This window comes from Chaetodon auriga, chromosome 10 (genome assembly GCF_051107435.1).
Source record: "Chaetodon auriga isolate fChaAug3 chromosome 10, fChaAug3.hap1, whole genome shotgun sequence".
Classification (NCBI taxonomy): Eukaryota; Metazoa; Chordata; class Actinopteri; order Chaetodontiformes; family Chaetodontidae; genus Chaetodon; species Chaetodon auriga.
In genome coordinates, this window is record NC_135083.1 from 10,250,770 (window position 1) to 10,271,802 (window position 21,033).

Below are 21,033 nucleotides of genomic sequence, written 5' to 3' on the forward strand. Positions count from 1 at the left end.
AGCTTTTAAAAAGCTAATGTGAGCACGCTCTCCCGTATGCAATAAGCCACTTTGTTTGTTGAAAACTCGCCAAGTGACAAAAAAGCAGCTGCTATCTCTGCAGTCTCAAGGGGCTAGTTAATTTTAGAAAGATAATCTCCTGCAATATGCTGAGGGATTAAGACGTTAAAAGTCCCAGCATGGGAAGATGATAAGGCTGAACAGTCATGCACTGCAAGAGGCATCTTGTGCATTTGAGGAACAGAGAAGTATGTTACTTATCATGCTAATCAGCATGCAGATCAGGAAGAACAAACACCAGTTGTTCAATGGCGTGTCTACGTAATTTGCCACTACAACTCTGTCTGTGAGCTGCAAATGATGATCGTGATGATGGCAGTTCATCTTTGGCTATTAGCATTGTCTCCCAAGGCTGTATTGCAGTACTTTCTCCAGAGATTACCTGCAGGAGAGGAATGCCACACTGAAGCAGGGGAAGTGCTTTCTCTGGCTTAATCAATGTCATTTGCATATGCAGGATAAAACTAATCCTCATCAGAGGGAGGTTCTCCACCTGAGGCTCTTTCTTGTCCTTTCCATGCAATCCCTCTCTTATTAAATGATCCCTTGACAATACTCACCTTGCCAGAGAGAACAAAGCGCGCTATCACACTGTGTGCAGAGGGAGGGAATTCTACAGGGATGTTTGGACTCAGTATGAAAGTGTGATGTGATGCAGAGTATAAAGAGCCGGGTTAGGCTGAGCTGAATGCTGGGGGAGTGCATAGAGCAGACCAGCTATAATGCTGTTTGGGTCTGGAAGTCAATCAAACAGCAAGTTCCACGTGAATAACAATGTGTGGATTTGCAGGAATCAGGTTCAAAGTCTGCTGGAGCACAGTGAGCTTGGCCTGGCCACCCGCCTGCTTCTTGGGATGCTGCCAAGGTTTTAAAACACCCAGCCAGGGGTAACAGTTGGGGTTCCCCTGCTGTTCCTCTGCTGTGCTTGAACGCAACACATCACATACAGGGTAGAAAAATACAACTAATGTACCTGAAGCAAGCTGACGATGGAAAAGCCGTTCCTTCTGTTGGAGGGATTTGTGTCACATTAGAGGGATGCTGTGCAGAGAAGAACTGGCTTTCAAAAGATCCCTTAAGGCCGCCTTGTGTTGAGACCACCTCTTCCCTCTCACAGGCTCCTTTCTGCATAAGATAGGAAAATTTACACAGGCAGACAAACGTGACATTTTCCTCGTGCAAGAGCTGCTTAAGAGGAGGCTTCATAGGTGGGCACGGCTGATAAGAAGACAGCTGGGATTGGAGGGACTGGAAACCCAGCATGAAAAGAAGATGACAGAAATCAGCGAGAGTGGGATGCTTCCCACCCCTTTTATTTTCTCTTATGCAAAGATACACCAACAGGGTGAGGTTCAAGCAGTGTTGACCTGCCCGCAATAGACTGGTGCTCCTCTTCATGCTTATTTCTCTGTGGTAATGTGTACCTCAGGGTGCTGTTTGGCTGTCTTTTCAGACTGAGGCTCATAAGAAGCTCACCCTGTTGATAGGTGGGCTATCAAATGGATTACAGACTCATTATCAACAGTGCTGTGTGGCTATAGAGGCCTATCGTTTACAGCACATTTCCACTGTGTCAGCCACCACACCAAATTCCATGGCAGGAGAGTGTCGAGGTTTGTGTTTTTTTTTTTGTGTGTGTGTGTGTGTGTGTGTGTGTGTGTTTAAGCGAGTGTTTATGTGCGTGCAAAACACAGTTTAGAGCGAAGAGGGGCTGCACTAAAGGCATGGCTGATCTGGTTTTACATGGTGTCTCATTTCTGAAGTTGGAGCAAAGTGATTGGCCATTGAGCTTACCGGCGGACTTAAATTTCATGACCATGCCAGGGAATTACGCTCAAATACATAGCAGCAGTATATTCACCAGTATATAAAAAATAAGCAGCTATTACTACTTTGTTTTCTGCTCTATTTTTCTTTTTATGCCCTGACTGCAGAGTTGCACTGAACCCAGATATCCCCAGTGGCTGCACAGTGCTGCGGTGTGGCATGTTGGTGTGATGTAATGCTATGTTAGCTCTCTGAAGGTCTGGGCTCAGCGACGCCATACATGAGACAGTTTAACATCACTGGCCATTATGAATTTACCTGCAAAGGTGACAGGACAAGAAACTAGTGTTATTCTGCTTGGAAATGACAGCATTGGCCAGAGTCTCTCTAAATCAGATTGATGATCCATTTTCCCTGCCCCGGGGCCACAGCAATGTAAGGGCCTGGGATCTACCGAGGCTGCACAGAGACAGATGGGACCTTGTCTGCTATGACCTTGCTGAGCTAATATTTCTCCCAAGCCTTGTCTGTTGCCTCATCATTAAAGGTGCCATGGCTATTAACATTGGGGGAATACTTCAAAGACACTGTTTACATAGACAGGACACAACCCGGACAAAGAAAAATCACAGCGGAGGAGTAACAAGGCAAAGAGTGATTGTTTGGTGAATGGTGAGACTATCACACCTGGCAGGTGTTTCAGAGATGCCTGTACAGTCACTGAAAATCTGTGTAAGTATATGCAACTGCTTGTTAAAAAGAAAATATATGACACAATATAGGAGAAACTGATGGTACAGCTGGAACAATTTTTCACCTGACAAAAAAATGTATTTGTATTTTTTTCAAGCAAAAATGCCAAAACCTCCATGGTTCCAGCCTCTCAAGTGTGGCATAATTTCTTCTCTGAAGCTGTGGGGGGGCAGTCAGCCATAAACTCATTTTTTCATAGTACCACTGGGGGGTACAATTTTAGTATAAACACAGAACCTTTAAAGGTATATAATGCAGGGATTGTCGCTTACTCTTTTAAACAAATGGTTTTCTGCGTTTAATCCACCATTTCCATAGTTTCCTCGTGGATGTGTGCAGTTTACAGCCTGGTACCTGTTATCGTCTGGGGGCGACATACCAACTGCTCAAAGGTTACAGCCCAGAAATGTCCCGAACACAGCAAAATAAGGAAATACAGGCAGAGGGGCAGGATCTCTGCAGGTAAACACACCACCACTCACTTCCAGTGAGCCCTAAGTGATGATTGATAGGGATTACCTTTGTATAAGTTTAAATATATTTTTTTTTAGGGAAATCCTGCATTGCTCACCTTTAAAGATGTGCAGCCGGTTTCACAAAGACTGACCTGTAGTGTCGACCACACACTCTCAGATAAGCTGGCTGAAGGTTTCACAAAAACAAACTTGCAACAAAAACTAACATATTTAAGAATAAGAAGTTAGCTACTCTGCGCCCAGGCTAACTCGCAGCTGAGAGCCACGTTTCTATGGTAACAACCAGTGGCACCTGCTGACCAGTGTTTCCATGGTAACAACCAGTGACACCTGCTGACCAGTGTTTCCATGGGAACAACCAGTGGCACCTGCTGACCAGTGGTACCAAATGACAAAAACAAGGAAACCTTGGCTCATAATTTGTGGTTTGCCAACACAGTGGAGCCTCCTCATTACTCAGGAGGGAAAGAGCTTGTGGACCCTGCAGTCACCTGTTGGAAACATACACAAGTGAGGACTTTTTTTCAGTAGTTTGGAAACTCTCCTGAATCTGACTGATGAGTTAGCAGAAGCACTGAGCTGCCACACTGAGAAGTCACAGCAGCTGTGCTCTGCTACAGGTCTGTGTTGAGATTTTATGCTGCTGGATGCTTTTTGTATTGTTACACTCGTTGCTCAATTCTCTCGGTAAAATGTCCTCGTAGCCGTTGAGTTCTTCCAGAAGGCAATCATTTACTGCTGGAATGAACTGTGCTGAGCAGTATGTCAACGGCTGCTCAGTCAGCCATGTTTTTTAGTTTAGAAAAAGTCTCGACTTACCCAGAATTCATGGCAAATCAATCCGACTTGAGATAGTGAAGAACTAAGACAGTGACGACCTAAACAGCTGTGTGCAACAGATGAATTTAGACATATCAGAAGTCTGATCTGAGCCGGTCTGTCTTTGTGAAAATGGCACCAGGTGTTAAATATTATGTCGTGTGTGGATTTATTTTACATTTCCAGTCTTGTCAATGGATAAAGTAATTAATGCAGGATATTTAATGATGTTAGACCATAACACCCATTCACAGTGTTCACATTTAGCCGTCTCACGGCTGTATGTTAGCTACATGTTCAACGCTGCAGTTTATCAAGATCTCTTTATTGGTAAGTCGTTCTTTTGCTGCTTTGAGGGATTTTAAGCCTCAGAATAAATCCACTGACATTAGGAATGGATTGCAATGTCAGAGTCAGACCAGGAAATATGGTCTAGGAAGCAATCCAGCGGGTCACTGTTACTCACAGCCAGCCAGTAAGAGAGAGATAAGGAAATAATCAAAACAGAGAGGCGAGGGCCAACTTCAGCCAGACTGCACTGACAGATGGGCTCCCACTTTTATTCTTTAGTACCCCTCCTCTCCCATTTTATCCAAACCAAACAACACTCTTTCTGTTGATATGTGCTGGCTTATGGAGACTATTTAAGTCTTTTATAACCTTTCTGCTACTTTCGCGCTTGCTATACAATAAAGGAAAAGAGCACCCCGCGAGCCCAAATTCCCTTATCTCTAGTTTCTTATCTCTCATTAGCTTTGGCCTGTGATGAGTGTTGGTGCTTTGTAAGGGGGGGAAATAATCTATTGAAATATGGTTTCATTTTGGATAGGCTTTATCAGCAAAGCAATTTAAATTTTGATAATGAAGAACACTGTAAATCCCCCAAGTGCCCTTGTTCCGCGGCGTACACATAGCACAACAGTATGCGGCAGGTGGTAATCATTGTGTAATCACTGAAACAACAGTGCACATCTAAGCCCCCGAGCCTGCAGCCACTCCCCCGGGCGGACCAGCCCCTGATATTTGCCGGGCTTATGATTTGTTCTGGGATCTAAGCAATAAGTAAAGCCTCCTCATGGCCTTGTAGCCAGATTGAATTGCAAAAAACATGTTGCACCTGGTGCAGCTAGAGCTGGTAAGAGAAGCAGCAACATGGTCTGCATTCGCTATCTGATGGCTGCAACCTTATTGAAAATCTGATAATGATATTTGGCGAGCTTAATGGTTGCCCTCTGCAGGCTACAATCAGTCTCACTCAATCCTGTTTTCTTACCCACCGCCCCCCCATCCCCCCCCTTCTCTTTTTCATCTTCTGCTTCACTTTCACAGCATGCCGCTGCCAGACAGAGGCATGATATACGGCTGCTTCGCTATGGCGGCACCACATCATTTTTCCTTTGCATTTTTGTTTTCAAGTAGAATTAGTGTCTGCATTAGTGAATAATCAATGAGAAGCACTGCAGGTGCCTGTACGCTTGTTGTGTTTATTCTATGGCTCCATTATCTGCAGCAGAACAGCAAGTTTGGCGCTGGCAGGGAGTCGGCGTCCCGCTCAAGGACACTTCAGCAGGAAGGATGCTAAAGTGACTGAGGCTTGAACCTGGACTCCATCATTAAAGGAGTCTTTTTTTCCTCATTACAGCCCTGTTCCTTTAGAGTAAATGCAGGATGGCAACACATGCTATATGTTCAGAGCTTTCTTCGAACATGAAGGTATAATGACCCAATTTGCCCACAGGGAACATTAAAGTTTCATCTAATGTGCTCTAATGGAGTCATACAGACTTTTCTGAAAGACAGCATACTATATCTAAAGCCACATCTATCTGCTGTTGTGGCTTTAACGGGAGACATTTTATTAGGAATTCCTCCAGAATCGGGAACAATACATCACTTCCGCTGAAATAGCTCGAGGCTTTCAAGCCACATTGGCATTTTCATTGTAACACATTTGCAATAATTAACAGAGCTAACTTTTTTATTGTGATTAATAATAGAGTAGAAGATAGCATTATTGAGCCACACATTAAATTGCTCTCATTAAACTGACTTTCCTGAACGCACCAACTCTGACTACTAAGCAGGACAGTGGAAGGTCAATGTGATCGTTATATAATTTAGCTGGAGTACAATTATGAAATGGTCTAATACGAGTGATTTCTAATGAGCGGTGTGAGAGTGACACCTCCTTCTCTGTGGAGTTAATCTATCTAATTGACAAAATGTGAAGATCCATTTCACAGCTTCAGCGCAATCCAAACATGAAACTGTTTTAGCCCAATTTTGTTGTCCAAATTCAACATTGCTCAGCGTGCTTAAGCACAATTTTGAGGTCCTTTGAATTTTTCTGTTTTTTGCTATTTTATACATCTAGTCTGCACAGACGACAGCTATAGTTCATAGTTTCTTAAGATTCTACACTTATAAAACATAATGTATTGTTAAATATTTAACCAGTGGCTCCCAACCTGTTGGCCTTATGACCCTTTAAAAGCAGTGTATACTGCAGCTGGGGCCCCAAAGAGCAATTTCTCTGCTAAACTTGTCAGATGATGATTTAAATTAACTATTTGAGGCCCAACAATATAATATTATCCAGTATTTTTTCTTTTTAAGACAAACAATTTGTGTAGCAGAACTTAAACTGTACATATAGTTATTTAAAAAACTAGCTTGACTGGCTGCAGCAGTGAAATGATACTTGCAGACTGATGCATAAACATCTAATAATGTCATATATAACTAAACATCACTTACAGAGGCCATTGAATAATGAGTATATTTACTTTTGCTACTTTAAGTATTTTATGCTGATGATACTTAAGGGGGATTTGAATACAGGGCAGTATTTTTACATTGCTGTATTGCTACTATGACTTAGGTAAAGGATATAGTACTTCTTCCACCCCTGGGGCTTAAAGTAAAATTGACAGGGCCACAGAAGGCGCCCTTTTTCAGACATCCTTTTAGAAAAGAAGGCACTCATTTCCATGTGTGGAGCACAAAGTGGGATTGAAAAATATATTTTGAAGGCTTTGCTGCAAATTCAATCCAAATACAGTATTTTCCCTTGTGTGCAGACATATGCCTTTGAAGCAGGGTGCAAAGTTGGGAATGGTTCCAGAAGACCAACTCTCCATTTTGCTAGCTTCAGCACTCAATAGCTCCATGATTAAAGCCAGTCTATTTTATTGATTGAAAAGGAAGGAGAGAAAACCCAGAACCTTTCTACTCTTCAGTCTCCGCTTCTCCATCTGTAAAAGTGGTAGCAAAGCCTCCCTTGACCATGTCCAGGCAATTAGGGTGGAGCGGGCCTCTCCTGTTGCACTCAGTGACTCTGGCCATGCTCTGTTACCTCATCTCATCAGCTGGGAAAGTATTTGTGCTTGTAGCTCCAGAGAAGGCGGCCACGAGTTAAATTGAGTTACCTGTTCAGAGATGGTTTCATTTTCCACGGATGGCCCCGGAGATCCTTGATGGAACTGCTAACTGCTCATCACCCTTCATGTCCCCTAGTGTCTGTCTGAGCAGAGAGCAGCGACAGGGCGACAGCGGCGTGGCTCAGGTGGCAAAGACAGCTGGCTGCAGGATCAATCACACTATCTCAACTGTGAAGTACAGCGAGATAAACCTGCTCCGCATAAGACACTGGCGTTTTCATCTTTCATCTTTGAGAGGAGGCATTCTGTTTCTCTGCACACCCTCTCTTTTTGTTAATACATGTATAGATCACAAAGTAACACCAGCTATTTCCTGTCATATTGGCTGATTCTCTCAACTTCACTCATTCTTTATAGAGCGGCACAGCAGAGTTATTGTCTGCTTTCATGGCTATGCACAGGGACACGCACACATGCAATCAGGCGTTTCAGGTGATATATGGCCAATAGATGGCCCTAGTAATAAGATAGTGATTAATTTTATGGCTGTGATTTATATGAAATCCCTTTTTTATGTACATTAATCCTTATTGATTAGGATATAATGGGTTTTCTAAGATGTGTCAATCTACCATAAGTGATCCAGAAGGGGAAGAGGCTATAGGCTTGTCTCATGTCCTGTCTGTCTCTGTTGATAAGCACAGGGCAGGAGATGAAAGGCAGAGAGGAGAGGTGTAAAAAAAAAAAAAAAAAAAAAAAAAGTGATGTAAGGAGATAAGAATTGAGAGGATAAACCAAGGGAGAGGAGTACAGACCAAGGGAGAGGAGTACAGGATGTGAGGAGTGGGGGCAAGAAGCAAAGGAAGGGAGCAAGAGGAAGGCTTAGCGGGTGAGCAAAGGGGAGAAAGAGAATATATGAGAGCAGATGAGAGCAACAAGAGATGACAAAAAAAGGGGAAAAAAAGAGGAAGGAGATGAGAGGACAGCAGATAAAAGAGCAGACAGCCTGCCACCCCACAGTCACGTCACACAATTTACTATGTTCTGGCCCATAATGTTTTATAGCACAATCACTGATAGCACAGTAGTCAGTAGTGATCTCATTTCACAACCCATATCCTTCAGTAATGTGAACACAAAGGGAGACGCAGAGCCATTAGCAGCGTCCAGTGCTCATCCACTGCTATTCATGCATAATTGGCTTCCATGGAAGGAAGCAAGAAAGGGTAAACAGCAAGCAATCATATTAACTCCTGTGAGTTCTAATTGAAATCCGTTAAGATCAGCGTGGATGATAGAAGTTGGTGAGACGTGGAGATGTTCATACCCCGAGCGCTCTTTCCTGCACGCTGCCCTCTGTGTATTGACACCCGTGAAGACGTGGGTTTGCATTATAATCAAGAGTTATGCTCCATTCCTGCGTTCACGGGTGGCGGAAAAACAGCAGCTAAACATCTGCACACGGTGAAATCAGTTCTGATTTCTGCCCACTGTAAGCAGAGGGAATTAGGTGAGCATGAAATGGAAAAATATCCCGGACTGTCAATTTTATCATGGATGCTATGACTCTATGAATAGTATAACATTTTGGGAAATACTTTTACTCACCTTCTTGCTGAAATTTAAATGAGAAGATTGATACCACTCTCACACTTGTACGCTAAAATTAAAATTAAGCTACAGCAAGCAGTCGGTTAGCTGAGCTTAGCATACACCTACACCTGTGTAGTTCAATAATTATCTCCTTTGTTTAATCTGTACAACAACGTAGTGTAAAACCTCTGTTAGGGTGGATCACTCTGGAGAAAGATATTCGTTGATATTTGCTCGCATTTTCCTCATGGACAGCAACTTGCAACTAGTCTGGCAGGCAACTCGCCAGTAAAACCAAAACACAGCATTTTGGCTTTTGTGTGAGTAAAACGAATGGGATGCAATACTATATTACTGAGCTTTAGAGGTGCTGCAAGGCGAACACTGTTACCTTTGGACGAGAGCTAGACCGACAAACAGTCTAATATTAGTTTATTGTAGACATATCCGTATATGTACACACGACAGCTGAAAAATAAAGTGTAGAAAAATTCCAAAGTAGGTTTGTGGTAAGAAATAGTGTCTCCATTGCGAAGGTTATCCACCAGAGAGCACTGACAGGTTGATTCTGCAAATGTGCAGAGTATGCATTTTAGTCACAATTTAGAAACAAACAAATAAACAAATCTAAGAGATCAGAATGAACATAGTTTGTTAATGTTTACAAAAGGGGAGCCAGTATGGTGCAAGATTTTTTAAAGCAAAAAAATCTACTCTGAGTGCTCTGAGAAAAGCCACCGGTTCTGACCATGCAATTATTCTACTAATGTGTCTACAGATGTGTTTCATGTGAGGCTTATTTGCCGTTGTTTTAATTTTCTTTATAAATACATGTACTCTATTCTTATTCCTCCTTTTTGTACTAAGAGTGATAGGGGAAAGGAGAGTGCACTGGATGCTTCACCATTCCAGTTGATTGTTAAACCACTAGATGGTGTGCTTGTCTCTTTGCACTTACAGTACATCAGATCCACCAGATGCATCGAGTGGAGAAAAGCCGGAGAAAAATAGACTCATATTGTCTGCATGTCGACACATAAAACCACTGTCTCACCAGGTTTCGGGGGTTTTGCCTGAGACGTTCTCAAATAATGCACCGCAGTCACTATGAACACAGAGCATATGGAGCAGTTGAGCAGCTCCTCGTGACAAGCAAACAGTCTTGCACAGTCTGAAACTCCTTTTCAACACAGAGCTCATCCAGACTGCAAATGCACCCAGGGAGAGAAAAGAAATAAAACCGAATCCTCTGAATCTTTATCCAGGCACTGACTCATTCATATTTGAGAGTCTGGCTGTCAGCCATGCTAGCAAAAAAGAAAAAAAACAGTTGAAAGGCAGAATAAATACTGAACAAGGGTGTGTATGTTCAGGTTCAAAGGTTCATAATTGGCAGACAGAGGCTAAGGAAACACTTGAGCGAGTTGTCTTTAGTGATGTTGGGTATTTCAGTGAATTGAAGTGGCAGTCAGGCTTGCCTTGGCGTCTCCTGCTGCCTTGTCACTTTGTGAAATATTTATTCAGTAATTAAAACAAAGCTTGACATTGTTTATTTCCCCATCTCCTCTTTTAATTCATTTTTCAAATCATGTGACAGTGTGTTTGAAGGAAGCTATAAAGCAGCTTGTTGGTACAAAGCTAGTGTGCTTATTGTTAACATAATTTCAAGACTAGATCTTTCTGAGACGGGTATTTTGTTTTAAGTATTATTTTAAAGCATAGCAAAAGGAAAAAGGCCTTAATACATGTCTGCATTCCTATATTCCAGGTCTTTACTGCGCAATAAAAATATTGCTCTTGGATTTAAGAATATGAACCTTTGTACTATCGACTCTAAGTGAGCTTCACTGCTTCTCAAGGGCAAGATGAGAGCAGACATTTCACTGTGCTGCTGTGTGTTTCTTTTCTTTTTCCTTTTTTTTTCTCCTCCTTCTCCTCTGCAGCAGATGGTAAAGAGAAAATCACTTTCTGCTAGGGGCAGGATGCATCAGGGTCAGGGTTTAAGCTTCGAGGTCCACTCTGAACCTGGCCGATTTGACAGGACTATTTTGCATACGCTGAGTCTAATCACATATATGCAGAAGAAGAAGGCGGGATTTGCAAAGCAGCTTGATACAAAGATACTGATTAGATTAGGGATTTTACAGAACAGCAGGCTGGAGCCACACAGTCCAGTCTGACAACAGACACATACAGGAACATGCACAAACAAACAGAGATTCACAGGATGGTTTTCAACCCACACTGAGTGGGGGGGGGGGGGGGGGGAGAGATGAAGAGGGTGTGAATTTTGACATTCCAGAGGACCTGATTCTGTTGAAACTACACAGATTATTATGGTATGATGAAAGGCAATCAGCACAGAATGGCAAAAAAAAAAAAAGTCTTACAATTTAAGTAAATAAGTCTGCACAGAAACTTGACTCTCTCTTCGTCTTGTTTACCTGTTCACGCCTTGATTGAATTGATCTCCGAGGACAATGACAAATGATTGCACTCGAAAACGACGAATCCTTTGCAGAATGAAAGTCAATACTGAAAATAATGAGGCACTGAAATGTTCACGTTATGTCAACAGCTGCAAGAGAAGGGCTGCCTTAGAGAAAAAGAGCATGTTCCCCGCACAATTATACTGTAGCTAAAAACAAATGCTGCCACTGACATCATGCTGGCACGATGACACACCTTATTTAAATAACTCATATGCTCTCATATTCTTCTAAGCACGCCAAACCATGAATCATTACCAGCTTATGCAGATGAACAAGCTGGTTTTTAGGTCTTATGTGATCCGTTTACAATTATGGACTCAGGAACCGCTACATACATGATTGGAGCAGCCCATTGATCGAACACGAGTGTTACAGAATACCTTCAAACAATCAATGAAACATGAATATTTAAAAAGATATTTGGATCAAGGTTTCCTTTACAGTAGGACAAAGTTCAGTTTGCAGGAAAACAGACAAATTTCTTGGAGGTTTTTTGAGCCATGATTTAAACCATCTACACCTACAAGGAAAGCCATTTTGAATCATTTTTTAACATATCTCAAATGTACATGAGTGGGCGTACATATGCATGTTACAGCCAAGCTGATGACTAGCCTTGGGACAGGATTGTGTGTACTGCCATGATGCCAAAGATGGTGGTAGCTTGCTCATTTCAACATAAATACATCAAAATGTGGCTCTTCTTTATCCTTAATCCTACTCTTAAACACTGAGGAGGAATACTGTAAGCTGATCTCCTTACTCCTTACTTTCCACTTCAGTTTCCTGCATCCATCTTCCCGTGGACTCCGCAGCAGTGAACCCCATCCAGCGCGCCTGAATCCACGGGGAATCGGCTACGTGCCCCTGCAGTCAGTGAGTGAGTGAGTGAGTGGGAGTCAGTCAAAGCCCCAAGCACTTATAGGGAGGGGGTGGAGGGTTGGGGGTAGCAGTGAGGAGGTGGCTGCTGGGAGGCAAAGCTAATTCACTGTGACAGAAATCAGAGCTGTCAGGACCACCATGACCAAGCAGCATGGACAGCATATATCCAGTCAAACTCACAGCCAAGTGGAAGGAGGGATGGAGCAAGGGGGGCTCGAAGAGAGGGGATGTACTGATTAAGGCACTTAAAGTGAAAGAGTGTGTGTCGGTGTGTGTGTGTGTGCGGGGCAGGGGGCAGGCAACATCTATTCAGTCAAAGCCAGTGAAATAGAAACGACAAGGTAAGGAGGCTGCACAGGTAAGAGGGGAAAGACTTTCAAAACACAGACGCTGACAAAGTGCAGAGAGATGAAGCAGGACGGACAGGATTTGCCAATTTCAAGAACTCACAAAAACGAGTGTATTTACAATGATAAGACAGACAGATTTACTCTCACACACACACACACACACACACACACACACACACACACACCCACAAGAAGGAAGAAAGTACAGTCGGCATAGCTAAATTTCAGTCCTCTGGGATTATTGGTGAAAGGTTACCGGATAACACATGTAATATTCATGAGGAAAGCTCCTCGGTTCTACTAATCTGTTCGTAAGCAAGACACTAAAATTTTAATGGAATATAATATTAATAGAATATTGTGAGAAACTGATATCATTGAGAGAGGGAGAAAGAAAGCCAGAGAGCGGGAAGGGCAGCCACCAGCATCATTACTTAATGATGAGAGAGGGAAACACGAGGCTGGTCTCTAAATGACACAGAGAAGGAGGAGGGGATTGTGGGAGATTAAGTGAGCTCCGTGCTGTTTGCTATACACTGCAAAGCACTGCAGGATGTTTGTTCAGCGACAGTCTCATTTGGGACGAGGAGAAAGACAGTAGGGGGACCTCAAACTTGGCAGAGGAGAAGGGCGAGAAGCATTGTTCCTCGAGCGCCTGGGGAGGAGGATCTGAGAAGGAGATAAGGATTAGACAGCAGCGCTTTGGGGATTCACTGATGGGATGCAAAAAGCACAGGAAAGTTGGAGTCTCATGTTGTGGTTAAGCAGTTTACTTTGGATTTGTGATTCGGAAATTTTTTTATTTATTTTTTCTTTTTTTGGAGGCGAGAATGGGATTAACTAAGTGAGCCAAATTGCTCAGTTGTCTGGAAGTGCTATGAACTTTTCCCCTTTCTGCCTTCAAATTCATCCCGACTTACAAGTCTGCAGCGGGAGATCTGTTTGAACTGATCTCTGATAATGTTCGACTGCACGTCACCTGACACTAACAGCGAAGGAATATCATTTTAAGGTGAATTATCTCCCTCTTTGCGAAAGCCTTTTAAACACTAAACTCTCGTGATGCGTTTAAAAGTTTCCCTGATTAATTGATTAGTCAGAATCAAATTAATCTAAAACAAATGCCAAAATGCCCTCATTCTAGCCTCTTGTATGTGTTTTTGTCTTCTTTTGTAATAGTGAACTGAACATCTGTAAGTGCTGGACTGTTTGTCATATAAAACAGGAACATTTCAAGATGCCATTAAAACTGAGAAAAATAATTTAAAATTAAGCTCTATAAGGATTATTGCATTAAAAAAAATAAAATGGTTGTATTATTTCTGGATACACAGACACATCTCTCAATAGTCTGACATGAATATTTGTGAGATTTTTCAGGGGCAAAAGGTTTTGTGGCTACTATATTAGTACCATTTTTCATCCTCTGCCATAGATACTGAGAGTGCGTGTATGGCATTAACCTTGCAGTCATATTATTTGTCTGTTGAAAGGCTTACAGCAGCAGGTGGGTCAAAAAAGAATTGCTGTTTAATATATCATGCTGTTTTTCATTTGATTCGTATCTGACCAGGCAGCCAGAGGGATTAGAAACCTTGAGGGATCCGACTTCCAGAAACATGACCTGTGGACTGTATTCAGGTCCTGTCCTGCTGCTGCTCTGTCTCCTTCATGTCTCTGAGGAGACCTGTCCCTCCATGTGCCTCTGTGTATCGGACACAGTGAGCTGTAGCTCCAGTGGTCTGGCCAAGCTACCTCTGTCCCTGCCCACCTTCTCCGTCACCCTCGACCTCAGCCACAACCACCTGACCTGGCTGGGTCCGGTCAGCTTCAACAAGATGCCCAGACTGGAAAACCTCCGCATGGCCCACAACCAGCTCAGCTCCCTGGCTCATGGGGTGTTTCGCAACGCTTCAGGCCTCAGGCTCCTTGACTTGTCTTCCAACAAGCTCCAAGTTGTGGAGCAACACTACTTCCAGGGGCTGTGGAGGCTGGAGGAGCTCCTTCTCTTCGACAATAAGATTGCACAGGTGGAGTCCGGCACACTGAACGGTCTGAGCAGCTTAAAAAAGGCCTACTTCAGCCTCAACCAGATCACACACTTCCCGTTCTTCTCCATTCAAGACCACAGTCATCCTTTCCTGACCATGCTGGACCTCTCGTCCAATCGTATGGCTCGTCTGCCGTGGGAGGATGTGAAAGCTTTGCCCGGGTTGGTGCAGCGGGGGCTGTACCTCCACAACAACTCTCTAATCTGTGACTGCTCCATGTATAGTGTGTTCTGGCATTGGGATCTGAGGGGTTATGACTCACTGAAGGACTTCACGGATGAGCACACCTGCAGCATCTACGGGGATCCACGATCGTCCATCCGGTTCCTGCGACACAACCGTTTCTTCCACAACTGCACGGTGGAAAAAGCCGTCTCGCAGCCAGTCACGGTGTACCTCTCCAACGTGCTGGTTTCAGAGGGAGAAAGAGTGCGTCTAGACTGCCAAACGTCCCTGAGAAGCACAGACCTCTCATTTACATGGCTCTCCCCCAGCAAGGGGTACATCACCCAGACCAGCATAAATGACACACTAATTAGCCTGTTTGCTAATGGTACCTTGGAGATCCAAGCAGCCAAGGTCAATGACTCAGGTCTGTACGTGTGCACAGCTCTGGATATTAAACAGGCACTGAATGCAACGCGTGAGGTGAATGTGACGGTGCTGCTGCCTGCAGCAGAGTCATTCAACACCGGCTACACGACATTGCTGGGCTGTGTGGTGACGATGGTCATCATCCTCATGTACCTCTACCTGACTCCATGTCGCTGCAGCTGCTGCAAACAGCCCAAACCTCCAGTTATCCCCATCGCGACCTACGACCCCAGCACCCTAACTTCTGTTTTCTCCCCCTCTACACGAGACCAGCACAAAATCCAAGCGAACAAGCACGTAGCATTCATGGAGCCGATGATAAGTGAAGAAGGAACAGAATGGACACCAGAAAGTTGATGCTGAACAAGATTTTCTCTTTTCCTTTATTGGGCTGGAAACAAAAGACCTGTGGACAAAGCAAAACTCCTTACTCAGGAATAAGATACGAGATGTAATCTGAAGTGAGTGTTGACGTTGTAAAAGGAAAAAAAGAACATCATATCTCTCTCCTGACTGCCAGCTGCAGTTAAAAGGCGTCCCGAACAAAAAAAAGCAATATCTACTGTTCCAATTTGGCTCTTCTCTGTCATCTGGCCCGCTAGTCGAAATGAAAGTTTCAACTTTGGTTTATTACCCCCTGTATACTGACATTGCTAAATCACAGTAGAGTCATTATCAGCCCTAAAATCAGCTAATAACTTCTCAGTGTGTAGTACTGGGGGGGAATATTTCTTGTAGGATCAGAGAATGAATTTGGCTCACTTTTCACAGAAAGTGTTTAACAAGGATTAAAAGCCCTGAAAACACTCTGCAAGTTTATGACTGCAGGAAGTACATCCAGCCTGTGCATCATACTGGAGTTGAGGTGCTCCATATTGAGCATGGCAGAGACAAACAGTTGCACTGCACCAGCTGAAGATAACTTTAAATATACAGCCCTCTTATAATATGTAGCTTTAACATGAACCTGAAAATGTCTGTTCCCTGTGCTCCTAATAAAAGATTTGGTCCCATTACTGTAGATCAGTTGCCTGCTCTGCTGATATAGTTTCAGTTTAAAAGGCAATTTTAGCACATCCACTACCATTGTATGAAAAAGGGGGATTTAAGATACAGCAAGAAAAGCAATGAATGTTTTTGTGCAGATGCCATAGCTTTCAGCAAACATTTAAACTCTTATCTACCAGGAAACAGAGGCGCATCCTGCAGTGATCCATCATACATAAACATATCTCACATAAACCTGTTGCATTAATCTGGCAGCGAGAAACAATGACTCTCTATCTGTGCTCAGTTTATCTGGCAAATAGTGAAGTACAGAAATCAGAAGTGTCAACAAACCTAAACCAAATAGCAACTGGACCGCTCTTCAAAGGCAGCATCTCTTTGATCAAACATAGCACAGCACTTTGAATACTGCGGAACAAACACAACCACGAAATTTGAACTGAAGTGACAAATACTTCAAGCAGCTCTGATGCAAACCCTGAGGGGGGCATTACTTTGTATAGCTTTGTTTTTTTAAAATTCAGTGTAACAACTAAAATGACAGAATTACACATTGCAACACCACAGATGAAAGAAGATGCTGAGGAAGGACTTGCACGCACTGCCATGAAAGAGTGCATGGAACACCAAGTGGAAGACACGAAAGACCAAAGAGAGCATATGGGTGGTCGGGGATGAAGGGATATTTAAAACCTGATGAGACAAACAGTATCCTCAAAAGAAACAAATCAATTTCTTTAAGTCCACGCATCCATAAGGTTGTGAGATTGCAGACTAATCTTAAGGAAAACACTGGGTGGGACTACAGACTGCGTGGAGATTGAATAGGATTAGATGTAATCCTTCATATAATGTCAAAGAGAAGTTGTCAGTAACCGCGTATCTCACAAAGGAGAGCATATCGCTAGAGGAGGGGCGTTTGATTATTTCTAAATCTTTAATTAAAGCTTGACTCCTTTCAAGCCCGAGGAGACTAATATTGTTGTGCAAGTTGAATGTCAATTCACAGACAAAAAAAAAAGGTGGAAATCTAAAATCAAATGGGCAGCCGTGCATGAAACTGGGACAGAGTAGCTCTTTGACAGTTTCATCACTATTAAACTCTCAGGGATTAAGCAAAAATCCATTAGACTAAGCGCACACTGTATTGTGATGCACCACTCTGTTTAATCACACCGCTACTGACTTGTTCTATTTAGCAAAGTTTCAAAGGTTTTCACGACGGTAAGCAACGTTTAAATTCCTGAACAAAGATTACACAACATACCGCCATGTGCCCGTGTGATGTAACATCTTGTATCAGACCCGTTGTTTTGCTGAGACGCATACTAGAGACATTACACGGTGTGATGAGTTGGGGTTAGGTTTTAGGAGATTACCACGAGGATAAAAACCAGGTGCTTTGTCAATTTTAGTGTTTTTAAATCCCTCTAATCTGGTTCCGCTCTCTGACACAGCACACACAGCTGGGTTGGGATTTATTGTTTCTGATATGATTAGCAGACAGGTTAAAACATAGAGGACAGGATGTGAGCATTTTATTAAGGGCTTTCTATTTCACAGAGGGGCCACAGGTGACCCTGGTTATGTAAGCACGCTGCTGATTTCCGAAATCAACCTCAGTGTAGGCAGCATGTCAGAGGTGAAATGAGTGAAGTTGGCATCCCGATGCATTTGGTATCCAGCATTTTATTTTAACCTTGTGACAGCAAGTACTTTACCGATAATGGGAGGCCTCAGCAGTGCATTTTGGGAAAAAAAAAAGAAAAAAGAGTTATAAAAAGCTCTCCATAAATGATAATTTTGCTCTATCAAATTGTCACACATTCCTGCTCATTTGACACATGAGGATGTAATAAGCACACAGATTTAGCTTTCTAAATCAGGAGTGCTCCAATAATCCCCGTCTCATTTGTTCACATAAGTAGATGGTCCAATAATTACACTTTAAATAAACCATAAGAATTTACAGGCGACACAGAAAGGCATGTATGGGTCGGCGTTTTTGCAAATTATTCTGAACGGCACTGACAAATTGCCCAGATGTAAATGCAGGAACTCTTGATGCTTTAAAAGATGTCCTTCTCCAAAGCAAAACACTCCATCAGGCTTCAATTAAAGCATGCACTTCCCTTTCCAGATTAATTGTTTTCCCTAGTTCGGCTGAGCTCCGAGGGATTCAAAATCATCTTATTCAAGAATCTAATTACTGTGAAAGGGGAGTTTTGCTCTGAATAGCAGAAGTTGAATTGCTTTCACTCGTGGAGGGCTGCCTTGACTGTCAACGGGGGCCATTACTGAACTGTCAAAACAGTCATCAGGCTGAAGTGGAGGCATCCAGCTGTGGCAGATACATACACATCTTTCATATGCTGCGACGCCCACATACACAGGCCCGATGCCGCCGAATCGACAGAAACCCTCATTGCATTCTAATTGGACACTTTACTTGGAATATGTGCTCGAGAAACACACACAACACTGGTTTCGGGACGGTCCACCCACCGGCTGTACTATGCTGTGAATCTTTTTTTAGGAGGTAGGCTGGTCGCCTCCCAAAAAAGACTAAAATAAATGTGGACTGCCGTGCACCAGACAACAGGCTGTTTATCATACCTCCGCACTGAATATGAAGGCAGGCCGTGTTCTGTTTTCAAAGCGGCGTGAAACAGCTGGACGCCCGACGCGTCAGACAGGATTCTGGTCTCAGTCAGGTCACTGCGGGACACATTGAACATGAACGCCTCATTAATCAAACGCATAGATCACTGCAAACAAACAAGGTGCATATGCAGTGATATACCATGACCTAAGCCATTCAGCGTTAGAGGCAGTGTCTCTGGGGCCCTTATGTGCTTCGGTGAGGTGGATTTAGCTGGATATTATAAGATCTGACAAGCACAATGACTCAAAGTATTTTAAGTGTTATACTATTGCTCATGACCACTTTTCTACAACATCCTCTTGTCTTTTTACTCTTCCTCTGTGTTCAGCTTGTGCTATTTCTCCTGCCAGCTTTTATTGTATCATGTGGTGATGGTGTTTCCCTTGTTATTATCTGTCACACTTGTCCACTAAAAGAACTCTGATGAAATATGGCTTTGTTATTTCCATTAAAAAAGACCTTTACTATGAGAGACAGTGTCCTGTAGGTACCCTACCTTTAGCACCTTCAGTGTCAGTGATACTCAGTCGTGTACTTTATGGTGCTATTTTGCCACACTAGCAACAGACTCCAGGGAGGCAACGTCAGCCAGTCCACAACTTTGGTCCAGAAACTATGGGATGGATTGCCATGACATTTTGTACAGACATTCATGGTCCCCAGAGGACGGAATTGACCGACTTTGGTGATCCCCTGACTTTTCCTGTCGCGGCAGCAGCAGGTTGACATTTATGACTTCTGGTCAAACATCCTGACAACTGCTGGACGAACTGACACACAATTCGGTGAAGACATTCGTCGTTCCTCGTTTATGAATCCGTATAACTTTGCTCATCCCCTGACTGTTCCCTCTAGCACCACCTTGAGGTTCACATTTTTGAGTGAAATGTCAACAGCTGTTAGAAGGATTGCTGTGAAAATTGGTGCAAACATCCCTGTTTCCCCTCAGGAAGAAATATATGAACTATGCTGATGCTTTAACTTTTCCTCTAGTGCTACCATCAGGTCAAAACTGCAATGTGTCCAACACTGCAGTTTACGACCAAATACCTGCTAAACTACCGACATTCCCTTCATTTAAAATCCTACTTAAGTAAAAGCACTGAAGTATTAGCAGCCTGTCAGCAGTCTGCAGCAAAGTGGCAACTGTGAGTGTGATTAATATTGTTAATACTGATGCATCAATGCACGAGCAACATTTTACTGGTACAGGCGGTTGTTTTAACTACTTTACTCTTAATCCAGTGGCTCTGGTCTGGCCCATCAAACATATCTGGTGTGTCCGGACATGATTAATGGGTTAGTAAAAAAAACAAAAGTACACAGAAAAAGTACAAAAAAGAAAAGCTCTGCTACGCAAGTTTAAAGTAACTTCTTGGACTTTTCTGCAAATTTTGCTGTTTTTCTAAAGCAGGGATCTAAATGCAACCGTGTGAGAAGTTTAAGGGGGGAACATCTTATTGTGTTGTTAAATAAAATGAATCTGAAAAGTGACTGTAAAACAAATGTAGAGGAGTTAAACTAAAATATGGCAGCACTGGACAGAAATACACAAGTAAAGTTACAAGTGTCTCAAAACTGGACAAAGTGCAAGTACTTGAATAAATATACTTTTACTACTACAACTCTGTGCCGCTACAACTTTCCACCCCTACTCACAGTGCTGAGCCCAGGCATGGTCACCCAGCCTGGTGCTTCCCTGCAGCTCTTTGCAGCTTTTCTTGCTCTTGGAGCTCATTGTTTTTTCTTTAATAGTCTTAACAGAGCATAAATGTTTTGATTCACTCTCTCTACTCTCACCAGCCTCCAGCTCAGTCTGCTGTTATCAGCAATAAAGCTCTGATAAACCCACAGTAAGCTACCTGCCCAGCACCAGATAGCAAACAAAGTTAGCAACTAGCTTAGCAACTAGCTTAGTTAGCTGGTGAACATGGTGGAGAACTTAGCTGCTAAGGAGCAAAAGAGTACGTGGATAATAAAACAGAGCTAAACAGATAGTGAGGACTGGACTTACATTTATTAGGTGAACACCACTTCAAACCAATGTTCCTCAGTCATCAGCTGGATGTTTGAACAGCCAAACAGATGCTAACAGGCTCGGCCCACCAACTTAAAGGGTGATATGTCAATGCTGTGGTTACAG

General features: G+C 43.0%; 1 protein-coding gene across 1 annotated transcript; it reads left to right on the forward strand.

The window, feature by feature from the left end:
- Positions 1-13,165: 13,165 nt before the first annotated feature.
- Positions 13,166-19,318, forward strand: LOC143326548 (amphoterin-induced protein 3). Its single transcript, XM_076740159.1, has 2 exons — positions 13,166-13,584; positions 14,150-19,318. The coding sequence occupies exon 2, from the start codon at positions 14,192-14,194 to the stop codon at positions 15,572-15,574; it is 1,383 nt and encodes a 460-aa protein (XP_076596274.1). The 5' UTR covers positions 13,166-13,584; positions 14,150-14,191; the 3' UTR covers positions 15,575-19,318.
- The last annotated feature ends 1,715 nt before the right edge of the window (positions 19,319-21,033 follow it).

Excerpts from the sequence above, each read along its gene's own strand:
- LOC143326548 (XM_076740159.1), top strand. The coding sequence starts at position 14,192 with ATGACCTGTGGACTGTATTCAGGTCCTGTCCTGCTGCTGCTCTGTCTC.